At 39.6% G+C, this 27,842-nt stretch overlaps 1 protein-coding gene across 8 annotated transcripts in view; it reads right to left on the reverse strand.

Moving 5' to 3' along the window:
* CEP112 (centrosomal protein 112) overlaps positions 1–25,379 on the reverse strand; it is a 455,788-nt gene extending 430,409 nt beyond the window's left edge. For 7 of the 8 annotated variants that reach the window (XR_013541089.1, XR_013541088.1, XM_072990813.2 and 4 more), the window contains exons 1-6: positions 24,925–25,272; positions 23,422–23,563; positions 22,268–22,458; positions 19,781–19,950; positions 6,856–6,952; positions 6,166–6,240 (exon numbers count right to left, since the gene is read on the reverse strand). Coding sequence is in view for 6 of the 8 variants with exons in the window: in XM_072990813.2 (XP_072846914.2) it covers positions 6,166–6,240; positions 6,856–6,952; positions 19,781–19,950; positions 22,268–22,458; positions 23,422–23,521 (633 nt within the window). In the remaining 2 variants the exon portion in view is untranslated. Of the gene's footprint in view, positions 1–6,165; positions 6,241–6,855; positions 6,953–19,780; positions 19,951–22,267; positions 22,459–23,421; positions 23,564–24,924; positions 25,273–25,294 lie in introns of those variants that run through there. The other variant, XM_072990811.2, reaches the window with a different exon arrangement.
* Between the last annotated feature and the right edge of the window lie 2,463 nt (positions 25,380–27,842).

Consider the following 27,842-nt stretch of genomic DNA (forward strand, 5'->3'; position numbering starts at 1 on the left):
CAAAGTTCAATGCGTTTCTATGGCTTTTTTATTTCTGTTTAGCTATGTTTTCGCATAGCGAAGGTTAATCCGGAACGGATTAACCTCGCTATGCGAGGCACCACTGTATTTTCAAACAGAAGCACCTTCCTGCCATGTTTTGGAGGAGAGAAACAGGCTTCTCTCATGATTCTTTCTGGCTTCCATTTTTCTGACAGCGTTTGGGTGTTATTTGCCCTCTGCAGCTATAAAAAGGTCTTTGGACTCCAGTTCAGAAGAAGTTTTCAACTGCTGTGCCCTTAATTTGTTTCTGAAGCACAAGTACAGGGAAGTACCATGTGAATCCACTCCAGAGTCTTGACTGTCCAGACAAATTAAGAGCACAGCAGTTGAAAACTCCTTCTGGAATTGGAGTCCAAAGGCCTTTTTATAGCTGCAGAAGGCAGTATATATGCGCTTCTCTTTGGTAATGAGCATATATAGTCATGAGAAAACAAACTTTCTTACAATACCTGGTGCTTTCCAGGTGCCTCTGGAAACTGAAGGTGCAGACCAAATACCCAATCTTCCATGACCTCTACATAATGAGCATATTCCACCATGCTTTGTGATGAAGGATTGACCAGAGAGGGGCTTACCCTATTTATCCCTTCACTGAACCATAACAGATAATACTCTAGAATTAGAGAGGGGGGTATCCGTATATGAATATCCCCCCACAGGTAGAAATAACGAGGGTCTGGCCCAATGAGGCCAGATTGTCCACTCACCATTTGGCCGTGGATGCACGCTCGATGGAGCCTTCCTATCTCACTGTTATCCGCAATGGATTACCCACTACTGGCAGGAGGCGGGATGACAAGCCTCTCTGCCAGGTCGCAGAGTGACTAATGCATTGCAGACAACGACACGATAGGAAGGCTCCGTGGAGTGCGCATCCATGGTGGAATGGTGAGTTGGCTTTCCAGACCCTCATTATTTCCACCTGTGGGGGGATATTCGTATTCGAATACCCTCATCTCTATCTAGAATTACTGATAACAACTTAAGCACAATTCCATTTTTTTATTTGTGAGCGTCACACAATTTTACAATGGCACGCTAATGTATAGATCTTACAAAAGATGGACTATAGTACTATTCTTTCCCAAATAAACTCACATTTCCCTGACTGACTACTACAATGCTCTCTACATGGGGCTTCCCTTGAGGCTGGTCCAGATACTACAGCAGGTCCAGAATGCAGTGGACAGACTGGTGGCTGGAACAATCAGATATGATTGCATCACCCCCGTTCTGGCTCGGCTCCACTGGCTATCCATGGAGTCCCAGATCAAGTTCAAGGTTTTGACTCTCATGTACACCGCCTCCACAGTTTGGGCCTATATTACTTGTTGAATGTCAACTGACCAACCCAACAGGTCACTGCAAATGAGGCTCCTCTGGGTAGCCACCTCAAGGGATACACATAAATCTTCTACAAGAGGTAGGACATTATTTGCGGTGACTCCATCTTTGTGGAATCAGCTCCTATAGAAGCTTTGCCTGGCCTCCTCCATGGCAATACAGTATTTAAGAGGCAATTGAAGACATGGCTCTTCAGAGAGGCCTTCCAGTTTGACCATAGTTGAGTTGAGATACTCTTACATCTCTGAAGGGACATGGTGGCGCTGCGGGTTAAACCGCTGAAGCCTCTATGCTGCAAGGTCAGAAGACTTGCAGTCGTAAGATTGAATCCACACAACGGACTGAGCCCCCGTCGCTTGTCCCAGCTCCCACCAACCTAGCAGTTCAAAAGCATGCAAAATGCAAAAATGCGAGTAGATAAATAGGTACCACCTCGGTGGGAAGGTAAAGGGCGTTTCGTGTCTATCACACTGGCTACGTGACCACGGAGAATTGTCTGTGGACAAACGCTAGGTCTATGGGTTGGAAACGGAGATGAGCACCACCGCCTAGAGTCAGACACGACTGGACAAATTGTCAAGGGGAAACTTTACCTTTTACCTTTACCTTACACCTCTGCCCAGTTATTTGTTATCTGTATCTTTATTATTTTCTGCCTTGTGTAGTTTTACTAACGCTCTGGCACCCTGTTTTTATATGGCTACACTGTCTATGGTGTTATCATATTAATTATTTGATTGTGCATTTTATGTCAACTGCCCAGAGTAATGTTACAACACCAAAGTTGAAAAGCTCGCTTGCTTTAGCTATTAAATTAATAGGGTTTTTTCCTTGTGGCTGGGAATGGTCTTATTCAATGCTAGCAGTGTTTTCATTTCTATGTTCTGACATGTCTCAACCATTCCACTTGTTTTGTCACTATACAACTGTCTGGTATTTAAGAAAAAAATTCTGCAGATATTATGTGCCATCAAGTTACTTCTGATGCGTGGTAACCATATGAGTTAAAAAAAACTTCCAATACATCCTATCAGTAACAGCTCTGCTCAGATCTTTCAAACCAGCAGTATTCTCATGTTAGGCTCTTCACTCTTCCTACTGCTCACACTTCCTAGCAATACTGCATATTTAGCAAGTTCTGCTCAGCTATTGCAAATTGTTGGTTAAGTCTACTTTTATTGACACAGCCTGTCTCTTGTTAGTTCTTAGATTCTTCCTACAAACCCTGCCCCATATGTCCCACCAATAGCTTTTTTCTGCTCAGTTCACTATTCTCATTTTATGTGCGTGGTAGGATAGTTCCATTTATAAAATTTTTGTTCTAGTGAGAGCTCAGGTTTGACTTGCCTGAGCACTCCTTTTCTGGCTAATTTTGGTATTGGTAAGGCACACCTTGAACACCATGTTTCAAATGAGTTGACTTTTGTTCCTGCCTTTCTTTCAGATAGGTTTCCAGTTAACAATCTTTCCTAACTGTAAGCCTCCTTTTCCTTTTTTTTATTTCAAAAGACCAAGAAATAACTATTAGAAAACATGTTCATAGAGCTTTTGGTCCAGTATTTATTTATTTATTTACATGCCATTTCTTTCCCCATTGGGGACCCTACACAGCTCTCAATAAATACAGTGGTGGCTCGCTACACAGCTACCCCGCATGACAGTTTTTCCGCTAGACATTGACTTTTTGTGATCGCTATAGTGATTCGCAAAACAGTGATTCCTATGGGGGAATTTCGCTGGACAATGTTTGGTCCCTGCTTCGGAAACCGGTTTTCGCTAGACGATTTTGACAGCTTCCTCCGCGCTCGCAAAACAGGTGTTTTCGGGACCTAAGCTTCACAAGACAGTGATTTAAACAGCTGACCGGCGGCTCGCAAAGCGGCTTTCCTATTGCTGATCTTTGCTAGACAACGACAATTCTTCCCCATTGGAACACATTAAACAGGTTTCAATGCATTCCAATGGGGAAATGCTTTTCGCTAGACAATGATTTCGCTAAACAGCGATTTCAGTGGAACGGATTATCATTGTCTAGTGAGGGACCACTGTAAAACAAAAGATTTAAAACCATATAAATATCATATTTAAAAAACAATTAAACATATATTAAGATTTTTTAAATCCAGTATAAAAACAACTCAAAAACATTTTGAAAACCTGTAAGTTGAAAACCAGAATTGCTGAAATAACTTACTGCTTCAAAACCTGCCTGAAGAGGAAAGATTTTGCCTGCCGAAGGAAGAATAAGCAAAGCAAAGCAAAGCGTGCTGCTTCTATACCGCCCCATAGTGCTTCAAGCACTCTCTGGGCGGTTTACAAGATAATTATGCAAGCTACACATTGCCCCCCCAGCAAGCTGGGTACTCATTTTACCGACCTCAGAAGGATAGATGGCTGAGTCAACCTTGATCCGGCTACCTGGGATTGAACCCCAGGTCGTGAGCACAGTTTTGGCTGCAGTACAGCCAAGGAGGAGGGGACCGACCTCGCTTCTCAGGTAGTACATTCCAAAGGCTGAGAGCAACCACTGAGAAGGCCCTCTCTCATGTCCTCACCAAAAAAGGATGGGAAGATGGTGGAACCAAGAGAAGGACCTCCTTGCTTCACTTGAGTTTCTCCCTCCAAAGTAGTAGTGATCCAACAGCTATTAATCCAGTTGAGCTCTCTCTTATACCCATTGCTGTTCAACCAGCCATCTCTCCAAATCTTCTTCCACACAACCGAATCTTGGGGCAGCTATATAAATCCACTGTAATACTGCATCCCTGAGTTTTAATCTATCTTGGGCGCCACCTTCCAGAAATCCATGTAGTTTCAGGTTTTTCCTCCACTGATTTCCCCCCAAATCAATGAATTTTTCATCAATTTTAGTAACCTTATTTTCATATACACATAATTGTCTGGCCTTAGCCTTGGCTATCTTACCAATCTCCTTAACTTCTGTGCCCACCATTTTCACTTTATCTTTAATTTCTGATACTGCTTTATAAATCTCTGCTTTAATTTCTGTCACAGCTTTTCTCCATTATCACATTCAAATCTTTTCTTAAATTTATTATAGTATTTTTCTGCTTTGTTTCCTCCATTTAATTTCCAATATATTTTCTCTATTTTTTTAAAAAAATATCCAAATAATCCAACTTCCTCTTTTGCCATTTTCCTCTTAGGAATAGCTCCAAACATTTCACTCTGAACTAACTATTATCAGAGCAAACACTTCTTCCTTCCAATAACATTGCCCTAGCCTACAAATGATCAATGAGTTCAAAAATTTGAGAGGGTTTTGCTTCCTCCCTGGACTTATATGAGCAGTAAATCTCCAAGCTTCTTTCAGAGACTGCAGATACTTCAGTAGCTTCAACTCTCTGCAGCCCTGATAAACTAAACTCCAAGCACTTTGACATTTGGCAAGGAGGATGAGATTTATCACCCACTCAAATGTTTCCTTCTTCCTGCCTCTTCTTCTTCTGCCTTTTCAGCAGTCATACCAACACTGAAAAACTCTCATGGAAGGGAAGAGCTCTTAGCAATTATTTTCACCCTTTACTTAACTGCTGTTAATAAATTTCCTCTTTCAGAATATGAGTAATACTCACAATTTCACAACTACATATATGAGAATATCAATCCTTTTTTGGAGATAGGCAGCCTCCTGGATCAGCTGCTGGGCATCTTCAGAGCAGAAACATAACCCACTGCCCAAACTTACAAAATATCATGCCTGCATTGCCAGCAGAAAAAGAATGCCATGTTTTATTTAGTAAAGGGCAGCCTAAATCTTGATAACACCAATGTCAGCCTCAAGATGGTCTACAGCAGTGGTCCCCAACCTTGGGCCTCCAGATGTTCTTGGACTTCAACTCCCAGAAATCCTGGCCAGCAGAGGTGGTGGTGAAGGCTTCTGGGGGTTGTAGTCCAAGAACATCTGGAGGCCCAAGGTTGGGGACCACTGGTCTACAGGATACCTTCTTATACCCACTACCATTCACAAACAGGCTAAGCAAAGGAAAAGTCCAGAATCTGACATCTTTTTTCATCAGTTAACCATTTCTCACTCAAACACAAAGCAACTCTCAGGGCGGTTTTTCAAAAATATCTCCAGACATCTATTGCTTGGGAGCACAAAATAATCAAAATTATAGAAGAAATGTGTCTTTCAGATTACATGTGTGCTCTCAAGTACATGTCTATGCAGCTAGAAGGTATTGAACTGTTAATCACTAACGAATTTCCATGACATTGGAGTGCATCTGCCCCAAACAACTCAGTGTATAGCCCTCCCAGCTACATTGAGAAAGAATGCCCACCTATGTTCCTTCAGGGCTGACATTCTTTTATGCTCAAGAGAGGATCAGAACCCATCCAGATTTTGAGAGAAGGCTAAGAGAAAGGTATGGATACTTGTGGCAAATACATTCTCAGAGCTATACAGTGTAGATCTTTCTTTCCAAAATGATGCTTACTGGGGATTTATTAGAACCTTTGGGAAGGAAGTGAAATGACTTGAATTAGGGAATTTAACTGATTGTCATTTGAACTTTAAAAAATTATGTTAAATTCAACATCACCTTTAAACCTTCTACAAAAACAAGCAGCAGCACAAGCACACATGCCGTAGTGAAGGCCTTTCTTTAATCAAAATTCATACTATCAATAAAATAAGATGGAAGGGTCAGAAGGAGAGAGAAGATTGGTTACTATTCTCAGAGTGCCTAATAATTAATTTTACTGATACTTTCTCTTCCGAAGTACAGTAATAAAATGAAAGATTTTTTTTACCCCAAGATTCCAACTGTTGAGACGAGCTTCAAAGTCACTGTCATCCACAGAAAAAGTCTTTGTACGGTGATCATCCTAGAAAAGTCAGTTTTCAGATAAAACATTGTAAGAGCAAACAGAGAAAACTAAGCATGTAGTGGGGGAGAGGGGGAGAAGAAGAATTTTGACCTGCCACAATGTATTTTTTTCAAAAACTTTGTTGCAAAACATTTCTAGCTTTCATTACAATAGGTTTACATCACAAAAATAAGCATTTCATTAATACGTGGGATGTTTAATTCTTCTTGAAGAAAATAATGCCTAATTATGTTGCAGCCCTATGCATCTACATTTGAACTTGCACTCATTTGTTCTCAGGAATTTCTCTCTACTCTCCAGTTTTAAACATTTACTTCTATTGTATAAGTACTCTGCATACGACAAAGTACTTATGTCTCTCCTCCATCACCAACCCACAATTGTTTGTCTAACTAAAATATTTTTATACAGAATAAGAGACATTATCCAGAACACGATCTTTAATTATTAACACGCAACTTGAGAAACAGTATTTGCCAATACATATTTACTAATCAGAGTTTTTAGCAGGGCTATTTTTTTCCTAAATGGCAAAAAACAGAACTACAAAATCCTTTAAGCTGAACTACATATTTATATAATAATTTTACTGCAAAATGGAAAAAATCTCACCAGGGTTTTTGATGAGGAACAGTCTTCTGACAAATGAGGAGGACTCAATGAATGTGACTTCAATGAACGCTTTCCACTGTATGCATATTGCTCCTTGCTGCCACAATGCAGAAAATCAGAATACAAAAACTCCATGAAGTTTTAAGAGCTATTGAACGCCAATCTTCCAATTATAAATATTTTCAACTGAAAAAAACTGCACATTTTTTCCCTAGTTTTTCTGGGTGAAATAAAAATTTTATCAATAGTTTGCTTTTCTTCAAAACTGTCATTAATACTTCTACTTTTCAAACATGAAACTTGTTTAGTTTCAAAGACATTAGATGTACTACAAAAGAGCATTTAGGTAGACAGATTTCAGTACTGCATATTTAGTATACTATCCTACACAATCACCTTCCTCTTAAAAACAACTATAATATTGGAGAAGAATCGAAGAAGAAATGTGCAGAAGATTGTAAGTAAACTTCCTATCTAGTTAAATAATAGATGAAAGCCAAAAAGAAACTGTTTAATATTTCATTAATGTTTAATTTTTAAACATTCAATTTTTTCCTAATTCTTACACAAATTATTAAAATGTGTTTTAAAAGTGCATAATATCTTGTTATAGTTTATTCTTATACCACACTGGTACAGAACAATACCAGTTCTAAAAGGCACTTTTAAAAACTTGTTCAGATGGGATTCCTTTTTGACCAAGCAATATGCACTAGTTAGAACTTTAGTGTATATAAAGTTATACATTTTCCTTTTTAACACTGAAACCATATGCATATGTTAAGAATTCACAAATGACGGACTGAAACACACCACCATGTAGTGAGAGACTTCATGGCAGTGCTACCGCTGGCTAGCAAAGACAACTCAGAAACATTAAGATTTAGAGTGAGATCACACAGAGAGTTAAACATTAAAAAACAATTAAATCATACGCTGATTAAAATACAATTGAACAAATTAAAAGCAGTCAACATTAAAAATTATCTTAACTTTAAAAAGGCAATTAGGGTCTCAATCATGATTGTAAAAAGCCTGCTTGAAAAGAGGAAGAAAGATAGACGAAAAGGGACCAGCCTGATCTCCTGAAGGAGAGCATTCCATAACCTGGGAGCAACCACAGAGAAGGTCCTCTCTCGTGTCCCTATCAGCCGTGCCTGTGCTGGCAATATGACCGATAGGAAGGCCTCCTCTGACAATCTTAAATGCTAAGAAGTCTCATTTGGGGTTACTTATAGCACATATGAACCAATTTATGTGTGCTCCCCTAAACATATGTTCTCCACACAGACCTCTTTAATACACTTTGGGAAACATTTGAGACATACAGTACTGCAAAATAAAATAGTCCTTGCTAGTTTTTTCTCCAGTGAACACCAACATTCCCTGGAGTTCAACTATTTTCAATGTAATTGTTATCCAAAGTATGTATTGCTTCTTAGCCCACAAGGTGCCCCAAAGTGAAAGAAATAAACCAACAAAAACCAACACACAAACATGCTTTAAAAACAGATACTCATTTTAAAAAATCAATCGTAAAAGCCAATGATCTTTTTAAAAAGGTCAACACCACCCTAAAAGCCAACTTCAAGATTAGTTTTAAATGCCACGTCCACATAAAATGATGCGGCTTTGGCCATAAGCCGGAAATTCAGTAAGTGCGGAACCTGTTGGACTTTCCTTGGGAAAGAGATCCACAACCAAGATCCTGATACGAAGCAAAGTCTGTGTTGTGTACACTCTACCTATGTCTCTCAGGAGCCTCTCAGAGTTGCTGAGAAAGGCAAAGGTACCCTACATTCTGGCAGGTTTATGTAAAAGGAGAGAGTGTTTCAGATATCCTGAGCTAAAGTCGTTTCGGTCTTTGCAAATTAAAACCACTGCCATAAATTGAGCTCAGAAGAAAATTGAAAGCCAATTGACCTACATAGAGAACATTACATTACTAGTTTTATTAGGAGATAATTAAAGGATAGATCACTACAACCAAATCTACTAACCCCAGGAGGGGGGAATAACTATCACACCAGCTGAATTCAGCCAAATGCACTCCTGGACAATTTAGCTTTACTGGTTTACTATATACCACTGTAGTGACTTAAAATGGAAAGACAACAGAAGAATTCTGGAAATAAACCAGGAGTGACAAATGTGTAATTCTCTGGATGTTTTCTAGTACTTATTTTTAGGGAGCAAAAAAGAGAGAAGGAAGCATTGTGAGTTGTCACTGATTAAAATCTGGATGACCACAAATTCCCCACCTCTAAAATAAAAGAGCAAACCATCATCTCCTATTTATCCAAGGTATCCTTTCCATCACTGGAGAGGGAACAGCAAAACAGTGTCAGAGAAGCACCGAACAAATGTCAACATGCAGTATAGAAATAATGGCACTATAACTTTAGAGGTGTAAATCATCAATTTTCTCATCTCCGCAGATGAGAAGGAATTATATTTTTAAAGTTTTCTTCACGTTGCAAGCAGCCAAGATCTTTTCTCAAGACACTGACAATGTTTACATCTTGTGCAAACTGCGAATCTCACACAAATCCTGCTGCCTTGTTGCAATGACTTAAGAATCAGAAGCAACTTATGACTTGTTTAAGCCTTTGAGGCTTTTTTTGTTTCATAGCAATCAGCAAATCTTTAAATGACTAGTTAACCAAGGGGATTTTTTAAAGGGATTATTTTATTCACTTGTTTTACTTAAGCTTTTAATGTTGCTCTTATTTAGGAGTTTTAACATATATGTTTGATGCTTTTTTAATACTGTAATAATTTTTTTTAGCTTTTAACTTTGTTTTAATACTGTAAGCTGCCTTGGATCCTTTAGGTGAACGCAGCATATAAATATTTTAAATAAATGATAATAAATAAATCCTTCTCCACTTGGTGTGTGCCAGTGCTCCTGTCTGTGTTTCAAAGCTGGAGCAGGAAGGCACACCAGAGGAGTCCTGTGGACCTGGAGATGCAATCCTTGACCTCAAGCGTTTCCTCAACAGATCTCTCACAGGCTCAGCCCACACCGATGTCATCTTGGAGCGACTGCACAGGCGGAACCAGGATGGCCAGCATCAGGCCTCCGTACCAGAAGGGAGTAACCAAATGGCAGTCTTGGAAAGGGAGTCAGGAACCTCTTGCCCTGACGGCCCTGCAAAGGCAGGGAGCCATGGACAGGCAGGTGGCATCAGGCTGTAGCAGTACTACAGGCTGCAGTACGAATCTTTGGAGCCAGTTAGATAGTGAGTCTCGGCTATGGCTTTAAAGAGTTGGGGAGTGGCATGCTAAATGGAACGCTGAGAAGGAGGCTCCGGTCCTAACTGGGAGACTGCAAGGGAGTTGGTGAGAAAGAGTGTTGGCCCAAATGTTTCTCTTCCAATATAGATTCCAAGCAGACAAGTTCTCCAGGGTCCTTATTAAGGGGCCTCGAGGACTGTAGAGGCATTGGTTGCTCCACAGGGGCTGGCTGGTTGATAGGAGGTTTTCTATTGTCTTGGATTTCTTTGCAAACTGACGGGTTCAATCTGAGGAAGCCTTTTGTTTCCTTGATGCCAATGGCTTCAGTGCTGAAGTGAACTCCAGAGCTGGTTACCACACAGAGGTAGCATCTGTCAGACTTGAAGGAGGCTCTGGTTGCTTTGCCAACTCTGCTTTAACTTCTTCCATGATGGTAGTTTTGGAAAGGAATTTGCAGCCCGGGCAAGGAGGTGAACGTGGCAGCAAGTGAGTTGGGCGGATTGCTTGCAGTGATTTTTCCAAGAAATCTAAAAGCAGCTGAGATTGGCAATTTTTAAGGGCTGCTTGAGTGAATCAGCAGCAGTGAAGGCAGCAATGAGTAGGGTGTGCCTGACCTAAGCAATAGGTCACCTGAAAGCAGTACTTTATTCACACAGATGACGCAGCATTTGAAAGACCAAGAGGGGGTGATGAAAACAGGGCAAGACTGCTGCAAACAGTCCAAGGCTTCAGGGAGTGGGTGTACTAATAAGGAAAGGTTTTGTGTGGGGTTTGTTTGTTTGTTTTTAATCTCACAAAAGAAGAAAGTTGGAGATGCTAAAGTAAGCACGAGAGAAACAGAGAAACTGTTGAGGTTGCCAAGGTCACTAAAAGGTAAAGGTAAAGGTTCCCTTTGACAACTTGTCCAGTCTTGTCCGACTCTACACGGCTGTGCTCATCTCCATTTCCAACCCACAGAGCTAGCGTTTGTCCGAAGACAATCTTCCATGGTCACGTGGCCAGCATGACTAGACATAGAACGCCCGTTACCTTCCCACCGTGGTAGTACCTATTTATCTACTCGCATTTTGCATGCTTTCAAACCGCTAGGTTGGTGGGATCATTAAGTAGCGGCTAAAAGGAACTAAGGGGACACCACTGGACAACAATGCCATTGTGGTATTGTATATACTCCTACATATGTGTGCGTTCACGGAGACCACAAAGAAGAAATCCATGTACTGTACCTTAATCCTTGTATAGTATATGAAAACTAAGTTTTTCTGTCAGAGCTAATGAATTCCACCTTTTTATGGAAATAGCCTTGCATTGGAAAGGTTCTTGTAACCAATCTGGCAGCCAAACAATGGTTAAAAATTAAGTGCTTAGGAAGAAGTGATTTAATGGCTGGAATCCTACAGGTGTTTGTGTAAGTTATGTGCTGTATGACTTGACAAAATACTAGGTCACATCTCAATTTTGTAGCTGGACTGCCCGGCAAGTTGCCTATTAACCTGAATTAGCCAGAGCAAGTATGACAAATATTACATGAACACCAGCATGATTCTGGTAATTATCTCTCGAAAATAGAGACAATAAACCTAACAATGGGGAAAATTCTGTATCTTGCTTATATTCTTCTATTGCTTATATCTCTGCGAAAAAAAATAGTCAAAAACTTTATATGCAAATACAGCCCCACCACATTTGTACATACAGTATGTTCCTTGTTCTGTTGGTATCTCCGACATGAATATTACTTGATATAAAACACAGCTTAACTGGGATGTAGCGCCAACAGTATGTTGTCTTTACAGTGCTCATTTATCTTAGCTAAACTGAGCATACTGAAATCATAGTCTGTATCTACTTCCATACAGAGTCATCAATTGTAAGCGCAATATCTCTTTACCAAATTCTGTTAGGGCCAGATTAATTATTATATTGAATTCCAATAAGGATTTGATAAATTTTAGATGCTATTCCCCTAGTCTGATCTGAAAACTTTATAACAAAATCCTCAAGTCAGAATTTGGGAATTAGATCTGGACCACTAGAATTCTCATCTGAGGTGAGATGCTAAATGAGCCACTTGAAAGATGTGTAGCTAATTGAATGGCACTTAACCCAGCTGATTATGCAGCTATATATTACATTTTGCTACTGAGACCTTAAATCAAAGGACTTCCAGTCTTGGAATTGGGAGTGCCTGTCACTGTTAAAAAGCAGAGGATGGATTTAAGGAAGCATTATTAGGGAAATAATGGGAACACATTTCTTTTACCAACTTTTCCAGTTCATAAAGATGAGCCTAAGAAATAGACTGCTGAATTTATCAAGTGTATCATGTGAAAAAGGCAGAAATGGAAGGCCTTTTATTCTTTCAAGGTATTTCGTCCACTGCCAATAATCAATAAGGATTAGATCTTTCAGAACTGTCAATAATGATTGGAACAGAAACACCAAAAAGTGACTTTAGACGCTGAGGACCTCCATACTGCCTCTCTTTGTGGTACTGAGACAGAATTTGGAGCTTTAGCTCTTTTACTGTTAGGAACCAATTCTGATATCAGTTTCCATCAGCACTTTAAAAGGCATCTGGTAATTCATAAGGAATTGTTAAAAACAAATAACAAAGTTTCCATACTACTGACATCTTAACTATGGCTATTCTTCTAAACAGAGTGGCTTCAGCTTTTTCCGGTATTAATCTTTTGCTGAATTGGATTAAATAGCGGTTTAGAGTTTACAGAGACAATTTTGTTTAGATTATCTGGAAGGAGAACACCTAGTTATTTTAATGAAGCTGCAGAAAATCTTTAACAGCCTAAACACCACCTCTTTCAGTTTGGGGTACATGGCAACATTATATCTTAGATTTATTTATATTAGATTTATTTATATTAACAGATAAGATAGAATGCCAAATAAACAAATTCAGAAAACAGGTACAAAAATCCAAGGCTGTCTTGTTTAAGATTTGACACTTTAATTACAAACTTGTTTAGAAGGCAATGATTCCCATTTTATTGCAACAGTTCTAAGGGTCCTCTAAAGAAATTGGCTCCATGCCAAAAGAACTGTGAGAGGGGAAACCCTGTTTGATGCCTCTCTTATTACAATCTAAACCACTAGTTTTAAGAATACTGGCTGCTACAAAGAGTTTGCAGAGCAGCTGTAGATGTCTTTCCCAGATTAATTTTTCTACGCAATCTTAGGAGGTACTGCCACTCCAATTTACTAAATACCTCTAGGGCCTCAAAAGATAAAAGACCAATTGATTTGGAGCTAATTTTAATATCCAGAATAATAACAAGAATCAAGTGATATAAAAAATCAGATATTTTCTGATAAATCCAAATTGATCCCATGTAACATATGATCCTAATTTATTTGCCAGAACACTTCTGAAAATGTTTGCACCCTAGATAATTACAGTAATTAGGTAATATGTGTTCACTTGCCCTGGATTTTTTCCTTTATGTATAAAAATGTTTCTTGCATTTTGCCACAATAATGGCATTAACGTCCCATTAAGAAATGAGTTAAACAGCAGGAAAAATATCAAAATTACTTGCTTTTTCAGGGTTTTATAAATTTTGCCATTGGGATTGTCCAAACCAGGGGCTTTATTTGCTTTCAGCTTATTAATGGCTGATAGAAGCTCATCCTGAGTAACTGATTCCTTTTTTTAAAAAAATTCTGGTCCAAGGTCAATTTTTTAAAATCAGAAGAATTTTAATAACTGGTCATTAAAAAATTAGCTGTTTGATGTTTTGTCTTTTTCCATCTTGTGTGATACCTATATTTTATTTTATTCATGCTGTTTGTCAATAATTTAGAGTTACTATCTCCATACTATAAATGTTTCTGATAAATATACTGTAGGTCACAAAAGATTTTATTCATGGCCTACACTTCTGCTTTTTTACCTTATGTTTGGAATCTAAATTTTTAATCTGAGATAAATTGACCCTTTATTACTTGAGAGGATATTTTAAGTGCAAAATTATTTGATTCATCTCTCTCATTCTACAGCTTTCATTGAGAGCCATAAGATTATAATCTTCAGGTCTGGAGATAATTTTCCTTTAATTAAGTCAAAGAGAGTCCTTTTCCATTTTTATCTCTCATATGTCTGGACATCTAACTAAGCTGGGATTAAAGGACCAGAAGAACCTGGCAGGCAAATCATATTGACGCACAATCACTCAAATCACTGCACAATCCAATGCAGTGACAGGACCAATGCATGCTTAAAATTCTCTGACCTACAACTAGAAATTAGAACACAACACACTCTTGTGTAAGTATTATGCCTGTGTGAGAAAAATGAGTAGTTCCTTCTTATAGGATATAATAATCTCCATGAGTCTATCCAACAAATATCCTTAACAGTATCAAGTAGGTGGTGGAAATAATATTTTCATGGTAATTAATTGTGTTGAGACTACTCAATTTTGCATTCAAGGCGCCTCCCAGAACTTTGGACTCTTCTTTGAATGGCTCTAGCAAATTAAGCACCTTCTGAAGAAACATGGCTTGGTAAAAATATGGGCAACATATTGAGCCCAATGTTATTTTTTTTTCTGTTCTACCAAACAAATCTTTTACAAAAATGTACCATCATTTAGAGTCTTTTAACTTTTCAAATACACAGAAAACAGTTCCAGGAATAATTGCAGGTAACTGAAACAGCAAAACAGTCTTTACATTTGTGCTGGAGAACAAATGAGCTGTCAACTCTGTGGTGAGTCTCCTGCAAAATAAAACGATAGGATTTTCTTGATGTGTAGTGTTCTGAATCTTTCTTTTTATTCAACATTCTAGCCAGAGCGGATTTTAAAAAAATGAATTTAAATCCTGGCTTAAATCAATTTGATTTAAATCGAATCCACCCTTATTCTAGCCCATTCACACCAAGTGAGATAATTTTTAATTTAGATATACAGTATAGTTTGTTAGGCTTGATGTAGTGGTATTTTGGAGAGATAAATTTGTCATCTTCAAGCACCACTTAACTATTGCAGTTTTTTTCAAAATTATCATCACATACTTGTTCTGATGGGGAGGATATATCCTGTGGTGTTAAAAAAACAGAGTCCCAAAATTGGCACCCTTTAAAAATGGCAAATCTACAATCCAAATGTCGGCTATTTCTAGAAGTTAGTTGTCAAAAGATTGAATCTGATAAAGCTTTTCCATTTTGTCAACAAAAATCGCACCATTTGGGATATTAAACTCAGTTTGCAACCTTGAAGGGGAGATATATTGACCAAATATTGAAACCATAACATTTTGGTTGATCATCCTATTGTACCAAGTAGTTGGAGACTAGTACAGTACTGTAATTGATTCCAAATAAACAGAGACTATCCATTGACAATGTTGTTGGTCTCCACATGGCACTCATTCACATGTAATTGAGTAACCATCAAATTGTTTTTTGAAACATTATATTACATATCCGCACAATGAGCAATGACCAGCTGCCAGAATGGCACACCTACCAATGGTTCTGAAGAATCCTCAAGACATTCTTATATTAAGAACATTTCTCTGGTTGGGTAATTACAAAGGCTGAACTGTAGCAAGGTCACTCCATTCCAGAAAGGGCAACAACTAGCCCAAGCATGAAATGGGATAAAAAACGACTCCAAGACCACACCCTAACTGTACATTCTTCCTTTAGGATAACAGCTGCCAATCATGTGGACCCAGACATTCTTGGAGTACAGATCTTAGAAATAAACACAGTCAACACTCATAGCTTTGGGGACTTGCAGTCTATGATTTGGGCTCACAAATTTGAGAACCTTGGGAACAACTAGTTTAGAGCAGGAGTAGGCAAGTCTGAATCTGTCCAGGGTGCAACTGGGACCCAATATAATCAGGGAATGCAAAAATGGCATTTGCTGAACTACAACTTCCACTATCCCTGGCCACTTACCTACAGTGACCAGAGTTTGTAAGGCTTATAGCACCAAACAAAAAGCAAAGCAAAGTGTGCTGCTTATATACCTCTCCATAGTGCTTCAAGCACTCTCTGGGCGGTTTACAATTAATTATGCCGGCTACACATTGCCCCCCAGCAAGCTGGGTACTCATTTTACCGACCTCAGAAGGACAGAAGACTGAGTCAACCTTGAGCCGCTACCTGGGATTGAACCCCAGGTCGTGAGCACAGTTTGGGCTGCAATACAGCAGTTTAATCACTGCGCCACGAGGCTCTTCAAACAACTGGAGTACACAAGGTTTTCTCCCTATTTTTCAGGTCAGTTTGTCCTTATCAAGAGTGGTTTAGGCCAGATTAATCTTGTGGCCTTTAAACAAGTTGGCCTACAATTCCCTAGTGAGCACTGCTTGTGACCAGGATGTCCTGGGAAGATGGAACCTATAGATCCCTTTGGAGGACAACAATATAGAGAAGGTTGACCAAATGTATGATTAATGCTAAAAAGCAGCAAACTAAAGAGCAGTATTTCTATTAAATTACATTCAGCAATTTTTTTATTTGAACAAAAAAGTGTTGTACACTATCATAATCAATTAAATGTTACTATTTACAATTTATTAATGTAACAGAAATATTTTTAGCAAATTACAGTAACCCAAGTGAAGACAGAGTAGGTACCACATATTACACTTACTGTTATGTTGTAAAGTATCATCAAGTCAGAAGTGACTTATAGCAACCCTAATAGGGTTTTCAATGTAAGTGAGATTTTTAAGGAGTGGTTTTACAAGTCCCACCTCTCTCCCAGTGAGTTTCCATGGCTGAGCCGAGATTCAGTCCCAGGGCTCCTGAGTCCTACTCCATTACTCTATGCACTGCACAACACTGGGTATCCCATTACACATACAGACACCACCCGTTAATTAAAAAAACCAAAAAGAAAATTAATTTGTCACAACAATATTCTACACAACAATAGCACCACCTGCTGACTATTTTAGTGACTTACATGCAGAAACCGGAATGGCTATAACAATGAGCAGTATTTTTTTCGGATTCAGTTACTAAAGCTTAGTAAAAAAGCATTTTAGGTCTTAAACTATTCACATAAAATAAAGCAGCATTACTACATTGGGCTTGTTCTTTTCTCCTCCATACTTCAAACACTAAATGAAACTGAGTCCTAACCAGGCACTGCATATACAAACTCCACTTGCCTTCCAACTATGAATATATTTGTTTCTAATGATTCCAGATAAAAGTAGTCATCTTTTAGCTCAAAAAAAAATCTAAGACTAATTCTAATGAATTTAATAGAATGTTTTTGAATAGACAGGCATGAATTATCCTTCAGTTACTCTACATGAGCATTTACCGATTTGTCTTGTTCTTATTTTTACATCTCTCCAAATATGCAAGTAAAATGAATCTCATTTTTAACTTTTACAAAGAACACAAAAAAAGAAACAAAAGAGTAATTTATTATTTAAAAAGATTATGTACCACCAACTAGAATTTAACCTTGGGTAGATATCATCATCATTTTAGAACTTCAGAGCTAGAAAAGACCCAGTGGCTCATTGAGACCAGTCATTGTCAAAGAGGCACAGAGGGAATCAAACTCCCAACTTCTGGCACTGCAGCCACATAGCTAAATCACTCAGCTATCTGTCATAATATTTACGTGCTATCAAGTCAATTTTGATTTATGGCAATCCCTTTCAGTGGTCTCCAAATTAAGAGTACTCAGGAGTATACAATTCCTTCTTCTGCCGGTGTCCTGGGAGACTGTGTGACTTGCCTAAGGCCACCCAGGCTGGCTCTACTCACAGGAAGCATAGTGGGGAACTGAACTCCCAAGCTCTTGCTCTGCAGCCAGATACCTAACTTTCTATCTGGACATGCTATCCAATAATGAGAAAACTAATAAAACTTTAAAGAAGCATTACCCAGACAGAGAGTAGAAGGCACATCCCATTTCACAATGTTTCTTGGTTTCTCCATAGCAGCCAAAGGCTGAGCGGACAAAAGGATTGTTCTTTCAAAATAAGATGCATGCTCCTTGTACAATTTGCTTTCATTTTGCAGTTGCAAAAAAAAAAACACATTTCACAGCACATTAACAGAAGGGTGAAGCGTTTGGAGGATTCTAGAGGGACAATTAGGCCTCATCCCAGTTTTCAGATTAATCTACCAAACAAATAAGCCTTCCAAAGCAATGATAAATAAAATAAATTACTCCCCAAGTGGTAAAAACGCAGGAAGTATTTTTAACATGAAGTAGAGATAGAGATTTTGCTGCTTTAGCACTTAAGACATATTCACTTTTTAATTATTTGTATTCCATGTATACACATAGGGAACTATAAAATTCTCAATGTGATTAAAAGAATGAACAAAACGACACATGAAATATGTACTGTATTAAAACATCTCTATAAAGGTGAGCAGCATATACAGTAATATAAAGATAAGCCTGTGTTTTAAAAGATACAAAATGAGCAGTTTAAGAACAACACACTGCTCTGTATCTTCATCAAATTAGTACCGAGCCCCATGGAAACTTACACTCCTGTTCCTTTCCTTAAAGGCTTGGGACCTTGTTACGTATCGGAGCACTTTTCCTTAAGAACACCAGCCCATGCCATGCAATCCTCACAGGTCATGCTACCATGCTGAGGTCAGGAAGACATCAACAAGAAATCAAATCTTCTCAGTTGTGGCATCATCCTTACAGAATGCCTCCCCCAACCCTGGTAGAGCTACACCAGGCCTCCTCCTTTTCAGCTTTCAAGGGGAAGTTCAAGACAAGGCTATTAGCAGAAGCCTTTAAGGGCACACTCTTGAGCCTTGACATACTTATGCCACCTGTCTTGCCATCATTCAGTTTAACTTTGGCTTTATGTTAGACCAATTGATTATATCTTGACTATTCTTAATTATTTGTTGTCCTAATGTTAATGATTTGTTATTTTTAGGTTATATTCTATAGCTTGTATTTCCTTTAACTGTAAACTGTGCTAGGTAGTGCCTAGCAATAATCGGGAGGTGGACAAGTACAAAAGGGACGTGGGTGGTGCTGCAGGTTAAACCGCAGAAGCCCCTGTGCTGCAAGGTCAGAAGACCAGCATTCATAAGATCGAATCCACGCAATGGAGTGAGCTCCCGTCGCTTGCCCCAGCTCCTGCTAACCTAGCAGTTCGAAAGCAAGTAAAATGCTAATAGATAAATAGGTACCACCTCGATGGGAAGGTAATGGCATTCCGTGTCTAGTCAGGCTGGCCATGTGACCACGGAAACTGTCTTCAGACAAACACTGGCTCTCTATGGCTTGGAAACGGGTCAGACACGACTGGACTAAATGTCAAGGGGGACCTTTACAAAAGTACAGTGGTGCCTCGCTTAACGAGCGCACCGTATAACGATGAAATCGCATAGCGATCCGTTTTTTCGGATCGCTAATGCGATTGCTGAACGTTTTTTTAATGGGGAAAAATTCGCTTTGCGAAGACCGGTAAGCGTTTTGCTTACCGATCTTCGCAAAACGAACCCCAACGATCAGCTGTTCGGCGGCCAAAATGGCTGCCGGAAGCCGGGAAATGGCCCAAAATGGCCGCGCGCAGCGTTTTCGCGCCCTCGTTAAGCGAGGCGAGGGCGCGAAAATGGCTGCCGGCCATCCTGAAGCTTCGCTGAACGGTGAGTATTTGGCCTATTTGGAACGCATTAAACGTTATCACAATCTCCCCTTCTTACCTATGTACAAGTGGTGAGGTTAGCACAGCAGACTCCTCTCTAGAAGAAAGCTTCCAGGACTCGTTCTGTTTGCAGTCACTTTGCCCCAGTTCTCCCCTGACCCAGTCCGGTAAATCTTCTGGGCTATCACTCAGCACTCTTGTTGAATTTGGTTCATCGAAGTAGATAGACTACATTTTAAAATTTAAAATTTAAAAATATGTTTTGGTGATTCAAGTTTCCACAAATAATCCCTAGGTTTGTCTTATAAACTCTGTACATTTCTAGACTCTGTAAAATAGTACATAAGGATTATCATAAAACATATAGATCTAAAAACGTGAATTGTTATCCTTTGAAGACTCTAATCTTGATTTCAACTGTCTCAGATTGTGCTCCATGTAATTAAACTCAAGCACCTTTACAACTTAACACCAGAAACAAAACATCAAAAAGCTGAAGCTGACAGCTAAACAATTCATATTCCATATTAGTGTTATCTCTGACGTTAGCACACATAAACCCCTCCCATTTCACACTCATTGGGGTCACCATCCTACATTATTTCCTGTGTATGGACAGAAAATGTAGAGCTTTAAGACTTTCAGAAAGGGTAATACACATTTTATTATCATCAGACACTAGTGCATCTAACAATTTATGCTACCAAGGCTATACTGACTAATCTGATACCTCTATTTTCCCCATTATATTCTAACACATATCTAAAACTGCTGTTCCTAATTTCCAGAAAGATCACAAGAAAAAAATATATTCATAAAAATTATTTTTGCTGTTTTTCCAACTGTTGTGCCAAACTCCCAAACTGCTTTTAAAACTCAAGCAGAAAAAACACCATTAAGAATTGGCTGCATGCACCAGTCTAAACTAGTGTACATATTTATACTCTGTTCAAATGCAATGTTGAGTTGACGCTATTTTTCCCAGTTCCACACCAGGGGTGGGCATAAAGCAGTCTGCCCAAGCTCTTCCAGTAATAGCTAACATCAATAAAAGAAAGAATTATTGGGTCATTATCTCCATGGATGCTCTCACCATACATAAAAGTAAGCATGTAGTACCTACACTCACTGTTTTAATTTTCAACATGTGAGAATTAATACATCTCTGAAAAGACATTCTTGCTCACACATTTATTCCACTTTCCATGAAGAATGCTAGAAAATTAGGGTTCTTAATCACATGTACATGTTGCACTTTTCACATATCAAAAGCAACAAGAGACTAGGGAGAGAACAAATACTCCATTCTATGATAAACATACCTTTGGGGATAACACTTGTATATTCCTAAAGAATCAGGTGCAAATTCCTCCAAGGTTACTTACTTAAATTTTAGTTAGAGGTTTCATCATAAGAGTAGATAAATTATGCTACAATATTAAAAGAAAAATATGCCTGTGTGCATACGCTTATAACTTACACACAGAATACACAAAAGGTGGTGACAGGAATACAACATTTATGAACAGATATAACACATTAGCACCTCTGAATCCTACTGTCATTATGAAAACTTGGAAAATCTTAAGCATGTATTTGTAATTTCATCTTTTGAACCTTGTGGTTACTTAGAAACTGATTAAATTATCTCGCCTACAACAGATCAGAGCAGAAGTATAGTTCCTGTTTGTTTGCTATTATATTAGTTTTCGATTAATTTTCCTTTTTTCATTTCTCCAGTTTGAACTCAGTTGAACAAGTGAGTTGAGACATCCAATCAACTCTTTCTACGCAACAAAATATCAAGAAAAAAATGAATGTGTTGAAAGTTCCATTTCACACATTATTGACTCAATATTGCATAGCAGCACTGCATATAAAGGTAAAGGTAAAGGTTCCCCTTGACAATTTTTGTCCAGTCCTGTTCGACTCTAGGGGGCGGTGCTCATCCCCGTTTCCAAGCCATAGAGCCAGCGTTTTGTCCGAAGACAATCTTCCATGGTCACATGGCCAGTGCGACTTAGACACAGAACGCTGTTACCTTCCCACCAAGGTGGTACCTAGTGATCTACTTGCATTTGCATGCTTTCGAACTGCTAGGTTGGCGGGAGCTGGGACAAGCGACGGGCGTTCACTCCGTCGCGTGGATTCGATCTTACGACTGCTGGTCTTCTGACCCTGCAGCACAGGCTTCTGCGGTTTAGCCCACAGCACCACCACGTCCCTTGCACTGCATATAGTGACTACTATTTGGCTCTTCAAACCACCCTGTTTCCATATTTATATCAACAAGTAAATTTCAGGTTGTTTAATGTCAAATGGAAGCTTATTAGTACACATACAATGTCACATCAGTAGACACCCACCACCAACAAGGGTTCTCTCTAGGTATCGCCTCCAAAATCTTTTCCAGATATTCAGATTTAGATTTAGGAGTACATTGGAAGGCCCACTTCCACTTTCTCCAGCAGAACTACTAGCAATTCTGTATCTCCATAAACACAGAATACAGTAACTTGATGGCTATAGCAATGCAAATAGTCACCATGTATGAAGGAAGAGTTTTCAGTATCCCTGCGTCTGGCTTCTGGGTAAAGGGTCCCTCCAGTACTCCCCTCTTCAGCATATGTAGAAGCAGTTTTGCATATAAATTCCGGTTCTTCCGACCAACAGCTCCTGTGCCTGCACCTGATGGCTCACAAAGTTTTTTAATCCAAAGTGCACACCTTTGACGTTCTGAAGGGGGAAAGGAAGATGAAATTACAATGGCTAGAACACTGGCTTTTTCCATAAATAAGTACTTCTGCACAGAAATAAATGAACCACATACAGTATTCAAATAAATATTAAAGGAAATAAATCTACATTGTTATAGTATTTCACCATAAACTTTAAGCAGGAAAGCACATTTAAGACACTAAAACCCTGAAATTTCCATGCACAAAAAGTCAGTTAAAAATTAAAATGAAATATGTAGGGTATACATTTTCTTATGCATGCTGAATAAAAAAGCTATGAGAATAGTGTAAAATTTGAATAAAAATACATTTATTTTGGGTGTCTGACAAATCTAAATAAACTTTACAATATATGAAGCTGATTTGTTGCTAACTATCCCATAAGTGTGTTTAAAATCAGAGTGCTGGACTCAATGGCCTATAGGCCTCTTCCAATTCAATTATTCTGTTTTTGTGATCTTGGAAGGAGCATTTATCCTGAAAAATTCCTTACAAATCCATTAAACAGCAGTGGGTGTAACTACTGTTGTCCATAATAATATTATTTATTTTACCTGATCTCTCTATCCACTACAATGGATCTCTGGGTAGTGTGGGTGGCAAATAAATAAACAAAATCTATGCTAGACTTACTCTGCACAATAATTAGTGTAAAGAATTAGTGTACTTGGCACCCAGATTACAACACTGTGGCAATCCAGGAATTGGGGGGGGGGGGGGGTTTGGGTTGGCTTCCAGGATTGCTGCTCTGCATTGTAATCCCATTTTTTTCTCCAAATTCTATTCACAATCAACCAATAATAAAAAGGAGAATTGTAAGCCCACCTGAATTCATTAATTATAGGCAGCTGAGTAATCAGCAAGGCTCAGATAAAAAAACACATCAATTTACGATATGGGGCTTAAACAGGCTTCTTTAAAATGAAGAACAAAATTTTTAGAACTTCCTTCTAATATTTACCTGACTTATGAGACAGTTTCAAAACAAAAGGTTTCATATCCACAACATAATGATCAAATTCTGCATCCAATTTCTCCCATGTTTCTTCCTCGCTACTCATTGTGATTATTCAACAACCAGTGCAAAGATGTACTTTAAAGGTCTGAAAACACAACACACAAAAACCGAAATAAGATTGCAGAAGATGACAAGACATGAAAAGGGAAAAAAAGTGCACTTTAACAACATATATTATTATGTATTGCTTCATATGGATATACTGTATTCACTGAGTCAGAAAAATCTTCACAAGTTACAAAACGCAAAAGGAAAGCACTCATAACCCATGTGATCATACCCAAGATGTGGGTTTTTGGTTTTTTTAAAAATTAAATACTGTTTTTCTCTTTTACAAGAGTTTTGGACAACCTTAGTCCTTGGACTAATTTCAGAAGCCCTGTGGAAATGATCAATTTAGACAACAAGTGTAACTCCCCAGGAAGCTGGAACCTTAGAGGAGACATAGAAAGATGTGGAAGGCAACATGAAAATCAGTGGGCTCACATTTTCTCCCACCCATCCTTCACTACTAATATATGGCCAACAGCTCACTTCCCCAACACTAAGGTTAAAAAAAGGAATTCTACAACATGGCCAAATCTAATCCAACATTATTAAATTTGAGAAAAACATATGCTGACTGGGAAGGTGGCTAAGGAGGCATAATGCTATGAAACTCCTTGTTGAAAAAACAGAATTTCAGCCAGTGTAGTTTTTCCCTCCTGGACAGACCTAGTGGCCAATAACTAATCCACTGCAAAACCATATCACAGTGCTGTAAAATATTAAATGTGCACAAACTGGTATCTGACTTTTATAGCCCAACTGTCCCAATTTAAAAAAAAATTCACAAATCAGTTCTTCTTAACATACTACCTCTATTAGTTCTGAGTGCTGTCCATAAAACCACTGCTATTACATTATTTTCTAGTTTCAGTTACACAGCTACCAAACCAGCAAGCCAGAAAGTCCACTGACATTTTAACCCCAACTTCTAATTGTGAGGATAAACGATGGATGCTCCACATTGACTACCCTGCAATCCCATGCACACTCGTCTCAAAGTAAGCCTCGTTAAACCCTGTGAGGCTTACTTCTGTGTAAATCTACAGGATTATTTCAGGATTTGGGGTATAGTGAAGGGAGGACCATTGCTTCAAGACACGACCCTAACACCCACATAAGCCCCTCTTCGTCCACGAGTACTTCACTCCAAACAGAAACACTTAAGATACTGGCTTTTTCATTCCCACCCTCTGCATATCTAGTTCAGAGTTTGCTCCCTTAAGTGTAATGGGACCAATACTCATGGACATAATTTCAGGGGTGCAGAACAGAATCAGTGGCATTTTCCTCGGGAGCAAGTCCCACCGATGGACTCTCAAGGGGTGCGAGTCCCTCCCTGGCTGCAACCTCGCCGCCGCCTCTTCCTGCCCATTCACGCTAAGGATGCTCTCCATTTACCTCACGCTCTGCACGACGGAGAGGCTTTGGGGGCAGCTTTCAACCTTGCCCGAAAAAAAGGGAGGGCCGCCCTACATAACGGAGCACAACCCAGCCCCACAAGCAGGGCGAGGGCGCACGCAAGACGCTAGTTGAGAAAGTGGGGCGTGAGGACAGCAAACTGGGTTGCCTTCCTCCGCCGCCCCCGTTCCTGCCTTTTTCCTTCCCCTCTTGCTCTGGGAAACGAGCCAGCTCCCCAACGGGGCCCCGAGCCAGGCTGCAGCTCCTGCCAACCCCGTGAGGGAGGATCTAACCGAGTGCTGGAGGCCACCGCGGCTGCCAGGAGACCAACCAACGGTTCAAACCCTTCGCGCCAGACGCCCAGAAGTACTTCAGGATCCTCTCTCTAGCTGCTTCCGCTTCCGCCGGAGTTGGCCGGGCCCAGTTGTGCTGCGAGGTTGCTGAGCAACGGGCTCGGGCGGCGAAATCTGAGGGGCGGGGCGTAGCCGGAATCCTCCGGCACGAAAGGGAAGCGGATTGGGCCTCGGATTCAGTGGGCGGGTGGAAGGGGAGGGGCTTCTCGGATGTTTCGAAAAGAGACTCCCGGGCCTTTCAGGAGGGGTGGCGGCAGTGGAGGGCGGAGGCGCCTTGTGGGCGGGCAGGTCGGGGGAGGGGAAGCGTCTCTAGAGAGTAGCCGGTCAGATCGCTGTGCCTTGAAACAAAAAAGAGACACTCACTCAAGCAAGAGGACACGAGCATTTCGGGTGGGTGGAAGACTAGAGAAACCTGTCCTGCTGATACGTACAGTATACTGCCTTCCTTTTTAGGGAATCTCGTAGTTGGTCTTTGTCTTTAGTTTGCAATCTGCAATTATTATCGGTTATTGGGACCATGTGAAGCCAGATTCTGATTTCCAGTTCCTTCCCAGCTTTTTCATCTAGGGCGACTTACGGATTGATCCATCTCAATCCATTAGAATGTGTGAACTGCCTTTTGAGCAGATAGTTTCTCAATGAAGCAGAGATCCACTAGGGGTAAGTGCTCAGACTCATGTAGGGTTACCCTAAGGCCTCCTAGCATCCCTTCACAGGTAGATTTGTCCTCTTCCCTGACTCTGCTATTGTCTTTCACTGATACATGGATTTTGATCCTAGAAGGGACCTTAGCAAAGTATATATGAACGTACTGCTGCTAGCTGCATTAGGGTCACTATAGTGGGAGTCAGCTGTCCAAGCAAATATTGAGGCCATATCTTTGCCCAAGCTGGCCCCAGGTTTGGAAGTGCGGCTTTCATACTTGTCTCAGTTTTTCATTTCAGCTGATAGTGCCTCTTGGAAGTGGCCATGGAGTTAGCACTTGTAGAGGGATAGGAATACACAAATTCCTTATGGCAATGTGACTCATTCAAGGCCTCTCTTGAGTCAGACCATCCCAAAGGCTGCACTTTTAAGATTCTTACAACAGTAAAGAGCAACTTTGATGGGCCCAGAGACTAGTTTCGGGAGAACTAGGACCCACTATAGGCTGGACACTGGCTCGTGAAATAAACCACTATATGCCTCTTTAAATTACTTTCTCCTCAATTGTTGCCACATTTGGCAGCCACATAATTTAGGTGGGCATAGTTTGGAGTGTGCCTTGGGTGAACACAAATATGGCTTTAGGAACTGCAGGATATCGTAGCCTTAAACAGATCCCCTTGGGAGAATTATCAATCCCTCATCCAGAAATGACACTTCCTAGTATCCCTTCCAGCTATATGATGAGTTGTGACATAAAAAAGCAAAGACATACCAAGCTTGCTGATCTCCATGAGGAAGACAAAACCTTAGACTAGATACCAGTTGATCAATTATAAAACTTACAAGAGCCATCCGAAGTAGTGAATTCAACCACTAAAAGAAGCTTAGCACCTCTGATAGGCCTTTCAGTGTTTGGACTAAACGCCAGAGCAGATTTGCCACACCAGTGACCTCCGACAGACTGGAATGATGCAGCGAGGGATAAAATACAAGCATGACTAACCTTCCTCCTTTTGTCCCACTACAAATTGAATCACAGGAAATAATAGTCATACCCGCGCTTAAATTTCTAAGGGAAGAGATTATTTTGCTAGTCAGTATCCTGAAAGAAGAGGAATTCTTGTACAGAAGTTATACAATTTTTCAGCTGCCTAACCTCTGTTGCAGGGAGTAAAAAGCCCAGAATCCCTTAAGCTCACCAGGATATAGCCTCAAAAGTAAGCAGCTGTACTAAACAGCTTAGCTGCAACACACTGACCCTCCAGAGAAATATATTGTGAAAATACAATTGTTGAATATGTACAAATTCCCAGTGTGATGCAACTCACAATTTGAATTGTAAAAAAGTATTCTTTTAGATAGAATGTAGTTTGCTTCTTTTTAAAATCTAATTTTCCCAGGCTCTCTTATCTTTGTGAGTGCCTCAGCAGGTTGCCAGAAGAAACACGAGCACAGCTTGAGGCACTCTTTCAGTTGTGTATGAAGAAAAAGGCAAGCTTCATTCATCATCATAAGCTCTTGGAAACACTTCTAGACACAGTACAATATTTCAGGCTTTCTGTACAAACCTTTCATGTTTGAAATGTGAGTCACAAAATTCATTTCACACCATCAAAGACTTTAGGGTAATAATTTTTATTCTTCTTGCCAAAGGATAATAATTATGGAAATATCAACATTTTCCTCCTGGGAAATAGTGACTTAAGTGCTTTAATGCATTTATCTTAGAAATTGGTAAGTGCAATTAATGACCCACAGTTAGCGGGGTAAGTAGAATTCAGAAAACTTCAGGATTTTGTTCAGAAAATCAGTATTAATATGTTAAGAAATGAATCCCGCTGTGATGTAAGAGCCAAACAGTATTTCCAGACACTGCATGCCAGTACATAAGTGTGACTCTTCATACAAGTTTTACCA

This window comes from Pogona vitticeps, chromosome 2, assembly GCF_051106095.1.
Source record: "Pogona vitticeps strain Pit_001003342236 chromosome 2, PviZW2.1, whole genome shotgun sequence".
In the NCBI taxonomy this organism is placed as follows: Eukaryota; Metazoa; Chordata; class Lepidosauria; order Squamata; family Agamidae; genus Pogona; species Pogona vitticeps.